Here is an 11,551-nt window from a genome sequence, read left to right on the forward strand (position 1 = left end):
CCACAAAAACAGAGCATACATGCCGACAGATCTCATTTTGTTTGTCTAGCTGGGCAGCACAGCTTGGGGACGGGAGCGCACAGAGTTGACCCCAGGCTTGGCCCCCGCCTGGCCACTGCAGGCTGGGCAGTGAGGTGTCCTGGGTACCTCAGGCCAGACAGCTGCAGGGAACTGCTGGGTCTCCTGTGGTCTCCAGCTGGAGCCTTGTGATGGTGGCAGTGGTGGCGGTTGAGTCCAGGGTCTGTGACTGGAGCCCAGCATGTGTGTCAGACCCTGACGCAGAGACTTGAATTTCTCAGCTGGTTGACTCTCCTCGCTTTGGGTTATTTTGGTCCTGGGGATTGAACTCTGTGGTCAGCACTGAACTCTATTCTGAGTCCTTTTTTATGTTTTTATTTAGAGACAAGGCCTCACTAAATGGCTAGGTTGCCTGGGCTGGCCCTGGATTTGTGATTCTCCTGCCCAGACTCCCAAAGTGCTGGGATTACAGGCATGCACCACCACACCTGGTTCTTTTTGGCTTCCCTCTCTCCTCCAGTGGGAGGGCCTTGACACTTCAGGCTGAGGGCTGAGGGGCTGCCTGGGGTTCAGTCTTGTGTCCCTCAGCTCCCTGGGTGACTTGGTCCAGGGGTCAGGGGTCGTGGCGGGGTGGGAAGGGGTGGTTGTCCAGCTCCACCTACTACCAGTGGCGGGGCTGAGGGTGGTTCTCGAGGTGGCAGGCAGTCATGTCCGGGGACAGCGCCCGGTGGCCCCGGGGCCCCTGGGTGTCTGACGTCTGCTTCCATCTCAGCCCTTCTCCGGGATGCTCCAAGGGCCCCCAGGAGGAGGCTGAACCTGCCGCCCACCTGGCCGGACCAGAGTGGACCTTCCGCGTGAGCCCCGCCCCGCCCCGCCCCGCCCCCTCCCTTCCTTCCGTCCCCACCCCTTTAGTCCCCTCCACCCCCCACCGTACCACCCCAGTCCCCTCGGCATCCCCGGCACGGCACGTGTCTACACAGGCGTCTCCATTTCCTGGCGGCGGCAGCATGAGCGCGGGCGCAGGGCGCAGGGCTGCGGGCCCCGCGGTGGCGAAAGTGGAGCTGCGGCTCAGCTGCCGACACCTGCTGGACCGCGACCCGCTGACCAAGTCGGATCCTAGCGTGCTGCTGCTGCAGCCGGTGACGCAGGGCCGGTGGGCACAGGTGGGCACAGGTACAGGGACTGGACAGGGGCTGGTAGAGGCATGGGGACAGCACTGGGACTGGGTTGGGGACAGGAACAGGGATGGGGACGGGGCATGGACGGAGTAGCGGTAGGGCTGGGGCAGCTGGGATGGACCGGGATGCTGGGACGCTCGGTGCCCTGGGAGCCAGGAGCCAGGAGACGTGCTCACACAGTGCAGTAAGGGCTGGGGTTGGGCACGGGTGCAGGTGGGGACCGGTTCTGGGCTCTGCCCTGGATGCCCTGGGGCCAGACGGCCAGGTGTCTGCCAGAGTGGGGCTTCCTTGCTACAGTACCGGGTGCCCCTGTCCTCCAGAGCCGTGGATGGTGGGCCAGGAACAGGAGAGCCACGGAGCAGCCCCTCCTCCAGGCGGCAGTGGGAGGGAGCCTGGCCTTGGGGCTAGTGCTTCCCCCAGGCTAGGTCCCCTCCCTGCAGTGTCAGGGCAGTCAGGGAGCCTGGGGACCAACCTGGGTGGGGGCGGTCAGCCGGGTTCCCTGCAGGGGGTTTCTGCTTCTAGGAACTTCCATGCAGCTGACCCCAGCATCTCCTGGGGCAGATACCCCTAGCACCCCTGCAGACTCCTGGATTAAGATGCAGAAGTCTGGGGCTGGGGATTTAGCTCAGTGGCTTAAGTGCCTGCCTTGCAAGCAGGCAGTCGTGAGTTCGATCCCTGGTACCGATAAAAAGGAAAAAGACAAAAAAAAAAAAAAAAAAAGATGCAGAAGTCTGTGGGTCTCTGGGGGTCCCCAGGATGGAGCCTCAAGGGAGTAGGCGCATTCCACCCACTCCTTGCCCAGCTGGGAGCTGGGAAGTGGCCTTCACTTTGGGGCTGCACAGCCAGGGCTGAGACCCTATTCTATGCTGCCTCAGTTTCCCTGTCTGTAACAGGACCAAATGAGTGGGAGAGGTGCTGAGCTACTGCAGGCATGGTCAGTGCCATGTGCTGCTGTTTGGAGGTGACCCCGGGGAGGCTGGAGGCCCCTTCCATGGCTCACAGGTGCTGCCTACAGGTGGGCAGAACTGAGGTGGTGCGGAGCAGCCTGAACCCCGTCTTCTCCAAGGTCTTCACTGTGGACTATTACTTCGAGGAGGTACAGCGGCTGCGCTTCGAGGTGTATGACACCCACGGGCCCGATGGCCTGGCTTGTGACGAGGACGACTTCCTGGGGGGCATGGAGTGCACCTTGGGGCAGGTGGGCACTGCCGGGACCCTGGGGGTGAGTGCCTGGCCCTGCCAACTCCACGGCTCCCCTCACAGAAGCCCCCCAACTTCTGTGTGTTGGTCGCTTGCAGGGATGTTGACAGTTGCCGAGGTGTCCAGGCTGGCCTTGACCTTGAAATTCTCCTACCTCTGACCTACAGTAGCTGGAATTACAGACATGAGCCACTATGCTTGGCTTTCCTTGTTAGTGTTTTAAAATATACTTGCTAGTCAGGTAATACATTTGTACATTTCCAGATGTAAGAGGCGAGGGACAAATTCTCCTGCCCTGTGCAGCCTGTTGCTGGGTCCTGGCAAATTCTTTCAGACACTTTCACTGAAGTAAATATTCTGGTTTTTTTTTTTTGCTTGTAAAAGTCAAAGTCAGCCAGCCATGATAGTGGACCTCTGTAATCCCTGCTACTCAGGTGGCTGAGACAGGATCTTTGCAAGTTCAAACACATCCTGGGCAATTTAGTGAGACCTTGTCTCAGAATTTCAAAGAAGGATTGGTGCTGCAGCTCAGAGTGAAGCTTGTGGTCCTGTGCCCAGGACCTGGGACGTAGACGGACTGCACTGTGTGTAGTGTACAGGAGTGTGGAGTGCACAGGAGTGTAGACACACTCCTGCAGTCTGCCCTTTGCTCCTGCTGCTCCCTTCCATGGCCCAGGCCAGCACAGGGCAGAGCCAGGAGAGCCCGGGCCATGCAAACCACAAACAGCAGAGCCCACCCGGATCTTCCTGCTTGGCTAAGGCTGGATGTGGGGGCATCTGAGGACTGCACTTGCTGTCCCCACCGACCTCCTGTGCTGTCACCCCAGACGCCTTCCTTCTTGGTCAAGGACTCTTTTGCGCAGTGTGGCCTGCAGCCTGGGCTATGAGTGTGGAAGGCTATGCACCCTGACTGTGTCCAGCTCCATGAGCTGTTGCCTTTGCTGTGTTCTGAGTCTCGTGTCCGTGAATCACACCGACGTCCTCTCCAGTGTCTGCCTCCCCTTGTTCCCCTTCCATGTGTGACTCATCCTTTCTGCCCGCTTGGTGCCGTCCCCATTTTACAGACAAAGGGGCTTCAGCAAGGGAGGCCATATAAGGGCCAAACCCGGCTGCAAGTGGGTGGGTGCACATGTGGCACCCATACCTGCATGCCAGCCAGGCAGGACACGCATGTGCACATGCAGATACACAGGGACCCCGTGTGAGAACACACAAATGGACACGCATCTTTGTGGGCTCTGGTCACCAGCGGCATGGCCAGCAAACTTTACTGAGACACTGCATCCCCAGTCTGTGCTGAGAGATCCCTGACCCCTGGGGCTTCGAGGATGGAGCCTCGAAGTCACCCTCTGTCTGTCTTGTGGAGGGCAGTGGGGGGGCCAGAACCAGCTGCCCCTCTGGGTCTTACCTAGACCCTGGCGGGATGTCAGGCTGGAAACACTGATGCATGGCCTGTGTGTGCCCACAGTGGTGCCAGTGCTGCCGCCTGTTAGATGGCACAAGTCCCCTGCTGATGGGGACTCACAAGGTAGGTGCTGTGGGACAGTTGTGGTCCCCAGGCCGGGCAGCCCTGCCCCATTGCTGCCTGGCCTCTGTCTTTCAGATCGTGGCTCAGAAGAGGATAACTCGCCCACTGCTGCTGAAGCTGGGCCGGAAGGCTGGCAAGTCCACCATCACGGTGAGCACTGCCCCACGCCTCTCCAGTGGGCCCCTAGGGCCTGGGCAGGCAGTGGGAGTGGGTGAGGCTGAGCGGCCCTGGCAGTGGCCTCTCCACTAGGTGATCGCTGAGGACATCTCTGGGAACAATGGCTATGTGGAACTCTGCTTCCAGGCCAGGAACCTGGACGACAAGGTGAGGCTGCCTGGCTGGGTTTGGGACCCCAAGTTCTGCCTGAGCCCCAAGTGTGGTCTACAGCACACTGGGTGGGGACACACGGGATGCCCTGTGTGGAGCTGAAGAATGACTACTGAGACAGCAGTGGTCCAGGCACCGTCGTCTCCGTCATCACTGCCACCGCAAGGAAGTGTGACTGGCACACTGCCTGGTGGTGGGGACCAGGCACAAGTAGCCCAGACCTGAATCTAGCACCAGGCACCTCACGTGGGTAGGGGTGTCTCCAGCTGACACTCTCCCGGCCAGGGTGCCCAGGGCTACTGGGGACAGTGGGCCGGACACAAGCAGCAGGGTGAGTGACAGTAGCCAGTGGCCCAGCTGGAGAGGGGCGGGAGAGCTTATGGGGATAGAGCGAGGCCTCGGTACTCGGAGAGGGGTCAGAGCCCCCATGCCCTGCCCAGTGCTCTCTGCCCCCAGGACCTCTTCAGCAAGTCAGACCCCTTCCTGGAGCTGTTCCGGACCAACGAGGATGGCAGTGAGCAGCTGGTGTACCGCACTGAGGTGCTGAGCCCACTTGGGGCCTGGCCCACAGACCCTGCAGCCTGGCAGGCGGCCGTGTGGGCTCGGGGCTCTGGGCTGCGGCTGGAAGCCTGCAGGGTGGGGCGGTGTTGCTATGGATGTTTTTAGGGCTACCTTCTACGTTCGGCAGGGATGGTGGATTTCAGTTACAGCAGGGAGACCATGTTCCCTTTTGAGAAGGTTTAATTTAAGTGGAAAGAGTCTATTTAAGGAGGAAAGGGGTCCAGGTGGTCTGGGAGTAGGGACAAGTTAGGAGGATGGTTTCCGAGGGTGTGGCATTTGGATCTGCTCCCAGCCCTTCTCTGCAGAGCTGAGGCAAATCACAGCCTCCAGGTCCCTGGGACCTGGGTGCTGGCTGAGCCCTGCCCTTGCCCCAGGTGGTGAAGAACAATCTCAGCCCCGTCTGGGAGCCCTTCAAACTGTCCCTGAGCTCCCTGTGCAGCTGTGAGGAGACCCGACCTTTGAAGGTGTGTTCCTCAGGGTCTCCATGGGGTCAGAGTGGGAAGGACTTTGCAGTGTGGCTGAGCCAGCACCTCAACCCACCAGGGCCTGGTCTGGGACCATGACGCCCGTGGGAAGCATGACTTCATTGGTGCCTTCTCTACCACCTTCGCGGAGATGCAGGCGGCCTTTGCCCAGGGCCAGGTAAGTGGGGCACTGTGCCCTCTGGGGTCTTGGCTCTGGGCAGAGGGAAAGCAGCACCACGGTTGCACCAGAGGAGATGTGGCTGCCATGGCAATGGTGATGGCACCACCATTACCATGCCAGACCTGCATTGCCCATCACCAGGCACCAGGACTCCCTCTTGTCCACTACCCCTGACCCTGGCCTGGGCCAGCCCAGAGGGCGCAGGTGCCCCAGCCCTTGGGTGACCATAGTCCAGCAGTGGTGACCCTGTGGTGCAGGGCACTGCAGGGCTGAGACCTCTGGGCCACTGGGAGGTGTTGGCTGCTGCCACTGGGTGACGTCATGCCCACCTATCCCAGGCACAGTGGGACTGTGTGAACCCCAAGTACCAGCAAAAGAAGCGCAACTACAGCAACTCGGGGGTGGTGGTCCTGGCAGACCTGAAGGTGAGGCCCAGCCCCCCATGGACCTCAGGCTCCGCCAGAGGCCTGGGGGCCCTCAAGGGGTACGAAGTCGAGGGGGAGGGGTAGCGGGGGAAAGGGCACGCGGGCGAAGGGCTCTGGGAAGCCTTGCCCACGCCCCTGCCTGGAAGCTCCACAGGGTCCATTCCTTCCTGGACTACATCATGGGTGGCTGCCAGATCCACTGCACTGTGAGTGCTGCCCCGACCCTCGTCATGTGGCCCAGCAGGGACCTGAAGCCCCAAGCCGGAGGGAGGGCTGGCAGCACCCCCATCCCCGAGGGCTCCTTATGCTGGTGCAGCGGGAAAGGGGAGGGGGTCAGGAACCAGCGGGGCTCCGGGAGGTGACACTGTCAGGGCAGAGACAGTGGCCACCAAAACCTGAGGAAAAATGAGCAGGCACAGGATTCCAGGGCACAGGCAGCACAGGTGGAGCCTGACAGGTCCCTGGATGTCAGGTGCAGCAGACTGGGCTGGTGGGGCTGACAGAGTGTGGCCCAGGGCAGTGCAGGCATCCTCCAGGGGCAGCTGCCAGGCTGCTGAGTGGGGTGGCCCCAGCCCTGGTCCCCTGCAGGTGGCCATCGACTTCACGGCCTCCAATGGCGACCCCCGGAACAGCTGCTCCCTGCATCATATCAACCCCTACCAGCCGAACGAGTATCTGCGGGCGCTGGTGGCGGTGGGCGAGGTCTGCCAGGACTATGACAGGTGATGGTGCCCACTCGGTGGCAGGGCTGATGGGAGTGTGTGTGTGTGGCATGGAGACCAGGTGTAACTGTGCCCACTCACTGGCTGGCAGGCTGAGGGTGGCTTTAAGCTCTCCAGAGTACTCAGCAAGCATCACCACAACCCCTCACCTCAGCCCCAGGGGCTCCCAGAGGCCCATGAGGAGTGTGGACTGGGAAGGGGCTGTCTTGGTGCCAGACCCATTCAACAGCTTCACCCTCCCTGCTATATGCAAGGCCAGTGTCTTTTGGGTTGGTGCCTCAATTTTTCCCGTGTGGCATGGCCATGGTTCCTAGGTCAGGTTTCCTGCCCACCCTCTCCTGGGAGAGACCAGGGTTCCCTGAGTGACTGGTGCCACCTCTCTTCCAGTGACAAGAGGTTTTCTGCCTTGGGGTTTGGGGCCCGGATCCCTCCCAACTATGAGGTAGGAGAGCCCAGGGCCAGACCTAGGGTCCAGGGGCCCTTCCTTGTGGGAACGGGGATGGGGAGACACCCCACCAGCTGGATGTCTTGGGATCGGGGGTGGGAGGCACCCTGTGTCTCTGTGGAGGACACAGAGGATACCCGGTGGGTGGATGCGTACTAGCTACCAGCAGAGAATGACTGGATTCAGGTGCTCCTCTGCCGCTCTGGCTTCCCTTCCTGGAGCTCCTCCTTTGGGCAGCTGCTACCAGTCCACCAGGGGCATCACAGGTCCCTCTGGTCCCATCCAGGTGTCCCATGACTTCGCCATCAACTTCAACCCTGAGGACGATGAGTGTGAAGGTGGGAACCGGGCAGGGCCTTGGGTGGGTGCACAGGGCCCGGCTTACCCCTGCCACCCGCAGGGATCCAGGGTGTAGTGGAGGCCTACCAGAACTGCCTGCCCCGTGTCCAGCTCTACGGCCCCACCAACGTGGCACCCATCATCTCCAAGGTGGCCCGCATGGCTGCGGCTGAGGAGCACACCGGGGAGGCCTCTGTAGGTTCTTGGGTGCTGGGGGTGGTCGGCTTGACAGGGTGGGCAGGGCACAGACTTGGGGGTTCGACAGGCCAGAGGGGGCTCTGCCATCACCACATGGTCCACTCTCCTGTCCCCACCCCAGGGCCCCGAGGGCCCTGGCTGCTGTGCCTGGCACCACTGTCCTGTGTGTCTGTCCTTGGTACCCAAGACCCTGTCCATGGGTCTCTGCACCCATCCCATGGCTGTGCAGGCCATGCTGCTTGCTGCTGTCTCCTGAATTTTCCCTCTGCACAAACTACCACTCACGGGGCGGCCGGGACAGTGCCATCACAGCCAGCCTCTCTACCTGCTCCTTCCTGAGTTCAGAAATTTTCATTTTTCCTACCTTCACATGTTTCAGACCACAGAAAAGAAGCTGGTGCAAAGACTCTAATATGTCCTTACCCAGGGCACCAGTGGTGTTTTATGTTACAATTCTTTGCACCCCTGTGAGACTGTTTATATCTTTTAACATTTGATTTGACTATATACATTATTTGTTGTTGTGCTAAAATGCACATGGTTTAAAATTTACAGCCTGCTGTGGTGGCACACACCTGTAACCCCAGTGCTCTGAGAAGCTGAGGCGGGAGGATCACAAATTTAACCCAGTCTGGGCAAGTAGCAGCTTAGCCGGACCCTGTCTCAAAAAATAAAAAAGGGCTGGGATATCTCTTAGTACATGGGCTTGGGGTTCAATCGCCCACTAAACTGGAAAGAAATGTGCACTTGCAGCCGGCCAAGGTGGCACACACCTATAATCCCAGCTACTCAGGAGACTGAGCAGGAAGGTGAAGTCTGAGTCCAGTGTGGTCAACACACAAGACCCTGTCTGGAAATAGAGCAGAAAGCTTTGAGGATACAGCTCAGTGCTTGAGAGCTTCCTCCCTGTCCTGCAGACACCTCTAGTTTCAGAACTTTCCTCTCACTCCAAAGCAAAACCCTGTATTTATTTCTTTAGGTATTTTAATTTATGTAAATGTGTTGTGCTAATGATCGAGCAATGCTTTTTTTCTTCCTAGTACCATATATATGTTTAAGGCTTCTGGAGAGAGTGGGGCCCTTGACTTCACCTGCAGCCTGAGCTTAAGGACGTTGTCCTACTTTTGCATTGTTGAGACAAAATACCTGACAGTGCTACCAAACAAGGTTTATTTGGCTCACAGTTTGCAGAGGTTTCAGTCCGTAGCTGGCTCCAAGGCAGGGAGGTGTGGCAGAGGAGGAACAGTCTAGCAAAGCAGGGCAGGCAGAAAGCTGCAGGGCAGCAGGAGGCAGTGACGCTCCTCCTGTCCCTTATCCCCTGCCCAGGCTGCCACCCCCAGGCTGGTGAGCTCTTGCTCCTTTACTCCCAGCATCGTGTCCACGATGCCAGCCTCACACGCCCTGGATCCAGCCGCCTCTAGAAAGCCAGACTCATGGCCGCATGAGGCTGGGGGCAGCTAGACATCCAGGACAGACATTTTCTGATAAGCAGGGTGCAGGCGCTGGGCTCAGGATGGTTTTTTATTTTACTTTCGTTGCTGGGAATGGAAGAGGACCTTGTGCACAGCCAGCAGGTGCCCTGCCCCCAAGCCTGACACCCACAGCGTGGCTCAGTCCCTGTTGTGATCACACAGCGGGGGCTAGGCATGGGGTCCATGTTCCTGCATGTCCCCAAGGGGTCTGCTGCAGATCCCTTGTGGATGCATCCACAGTCGCCATGGGCTGTTCCTCTTGCAGCAGGGCCGAGCACCACAGCAAGTACCCTGCTGTCACCCCGCCAGCACCCATGCCACATCTCCTTAGCTGTCCTGCAGTTGGAATCGGATGGTGCCAGGGCTTCCTGGTGTCCCAGATGCCCGGGAAGCTGCCTACCAGAGTTCACCCACTGGATGAGGCACGGGGCCTGGAGGAGGTGGCTACCTGGGTCTGGGCTGGCGGGCAGAGCCGGTGGGTGGCTTGTCTGTCCTTCCTTTCCTGCACAGACACTGCCATTGCTGGTGCCCCCTCTGCTGAGACAAAGCCTGGCACACAGTACAACTGCTAGGCCAGAGCCTAAGGCAGCTCTGCTATCTTTTCTATGATTTCTATTGCCCAAGTTTAGTAAGGTTGTGGGTAGTCTGGGCTTTTTCATTTGTCCTGTGCTGTTTTTTGAGGTAAGGTCTTATTGTGTAGCCCAGGTTGACTGCAATTCCCTGTGATCCTCCTGCCTTAGCTTCCCAAGTTGTAGGATTATGGGCAGGCACCACCCATGGAAATGGATTTTTATTTGCAGTTAATGCAGCTCTGCCTTCTCCACAGCAGGGACTAGGGACCAGAAGAGGCTGCCTTCCACCCCAGCCCTGGGCTCATGAGTGAAAGCTGGGTTTCGGGCATCTGGGGTGGTGCAGGAACATGAGCCCCTGCAGCCTGGCTCACTTTAGTGCTATGTTGTTAGGAGGGGGTTGGCTGGTCTGCTGTGGACCCTGTGGAAGCCTTGGTGGGCTGGGGGCGCCAGGGCCTGGGCCCCATGGGCTGCTCTGTCCCCAGCAATACTACATCCTGCTGATCCTGACGGATGGTGTGGTAACTGACATGGCAGACACACGGGAGGCCATCGTGCGGGCGTCCCACCTGCCAATGTCCATCATCATCGTGGGTGTGGGCAACGCAGACTTCACAGACATGCAGGTCCTGGATGGTGATGATGGCGTCCTGCGCTCTCCCCGTGGCGAGCCTGCGCTCCGAGACATTGTGCAGTTTGTGCCCTTCCGCGAGCTCAAGAATGTGAGTGTGGGTTTCACCACACTCTCCTGTGGTGCACGGTCCTGTCCCACACAGTGCCAGGCTCAGGGCTCAGGGTGCCCTGTGTGAGCAGCCAGGAGGGCCGGGACCACAGGCCAGTGCTCTCCAGCTCTCTGAAGCCCCTGTGACTCCTAGTGGACGCATGTCATGAGGAGGTCACATGGCATGCTGGGTGACTTGGCCCACTGAGTTTAGAGGGCAAAAAGGGGTGGGGGCCCTGAGCAGAGGCTTTAGTTTGCCAGGGACTTGAGTGGCCCCCAGGTCGCCCCGTAGTCCCAGGAACCAACTTGAACCCCTGGCTGCGGCCCAGAGAGGACAGGACCTTGCTAAGGGTGATGCTTGCTTCCCTCTCAGGCGTCCCCCGGGGCACTGGCCAAGTGCGTGCTGGCTGAGGTGCCCCAGCAGGTGGTCGAGTATTATAGCCACAAGGAGCTGCCCCCACGCAGCCTTGGCGCTCAGACAGGAGAGGCTGGGCCCAGCACAGCCCCATGAGGACCCAGCTGTCACCTGAACTCCTGCTACAGCTCTCTGGTCTCTTTGGCCCCCAACACCCCCAGAGGCTACCTGTCCTCCGGTCCATGTTCCCTCTTGCATTCCTACTGGCCGGGTCAGCGGCTGGGACCCCAGGGCAGGAGATGGGTGAAGACCTCCGGGGCCTCTGAAGGAGTCCCCGCCCCACCCCCACCTTCCTCAGCCTGCTCCTCAGCGTCCAAGTCCTCTGGGCTCCCTCTGTGCATGGAGCTTCCACGTAATAAAGTGATTTCCACTCTGCAGGTGTCTGGGCCTTCACTGCCACAGAGGAGCGCAAGGGGTAGGGCACCGAGACAGGCAGGGTGGATGTGAGGGCACTGGGAGCCACCTGCTGGGCCCTCACCCACTAGGTATGCCCAGTGGCTGGGACCTGATGAGTCTGAGGGACCTCAGCCTGCACACAGCGCTTTTTGGACCTGAGACACTCCTGCCATTGGAAGCCCTGGGGGTGGGGACCTAACAGATTCCCCTGCATCCACTCATCTGAGAACAGCACTGTGCTGACCCTGAGTCCAGGCCCACCCGTGCATCCATCCGGTAGGCTATTTTTAGCTCCTGATTCATGTCCTGTTCAGCAGGGATAATAGACATTGCCATGGTAACCTGGCTATGATTCTGGAAGGACTGATGTTGGGCTGATGTCTGTTTGAGGA

General features: G+C 59.5%; 1 protein-coding gene across 8 annotated transcripts; it reads left to right on the top strand.

Moving 5' to 3' along the window:
* Positions 1-687: 687 nt before the first annotated feature.
* On the top strand, positions 688-11,138 carry Cpne7 (copine 7). Of its 8 annotated transcripts, none has more exons than XR_010047108.1 (16): positions 688-872; positions 999-1,181; positions 2,212-2,394; positions 4,000-4,074; positions 4,174-4,248; positions 4,708-4,791; positions 5,187-5,276; positions 5,356-5,454; positions 5,796-5,882; positions 6,029-6,088; positions 6,471-6,604; positions 6,992-7,046; positions 7,336-7,387; positions 7,450-7,583; positions 9,324-9,498; positions 10,113-10,288. XR_010047108.1 is itself a non-coding variant. In XM_003461202.5 (16 exons), the coding sequence occupies exons 1-16, from the start codon at positions 726-728 to the stop codon at positions 10,857-10,859; spliced, it is 1,833 nt and encodes a 610-aa protein (XP_003461250.4). In that variant the 5' UTR covers positions 700-725; the 3' UTR covers positions 10,860-11,138. The 8 variants fall into 8 exon arrangements, 5 of the variants coding, with proteins under 5 accessions (XP_063103907.1, XP_063103906.1, XP_003461250.4 ...); XR_010047107.1 differs by having other exon boundaries at positions 9,324-9,533; positions 10,113-10,248; XR_010047109.1 differs by having other exon boundaries at positions 9,327-9,533; positions 10,113-10,248.
* Positions 11,139-11,551: the final 413 nt, after the last annotated feature.

Source organism: Cavia porcellus, unplaced genomic scaffold (genome assembly GCF_034190915.1).
Source record: "Cavia porcellus strain 051 isolate PalLab524CR breed Dunkin Hartley unplaced genomic scaffold, mCavPor4.1 scaffold_4, whole genome shotgun sequence".
Lineage (NCBI taxonomy): Eukaryota > Metazoa > Chordata > Mammalia > Rodentia > Caviidae > Cavia > Cavia porcellus.

What these genes read in the sequence shown, in the direction of transcription:
- Cpne7 (XM_003461202.5), top strand. Translation starts at nt 726, where the DNA reads ATGTCCGGGGACAGCGCCCGGTGGCCCCGGGGCCCCTGGGTGTCTGAC. An exon ending in GGATCCCTCCCAACTATGAG is followed by an intron (nt 7,047 to 7,335) that starts GTAGGAGAGCCC and finishes GGTCCCATCCAG; the next exon opens with GTGTCCCATGACTTCGCCAT. An exon ending in CCTTCCGCGAGCTCAAGAAT is followed by an intron (nt 10,350 to 10,721) that starts GTGAGTGTGGGT and finishes CTTCCCTCTCAG; the next exon opens with GCGTCCCCCGGGGCACTGGC.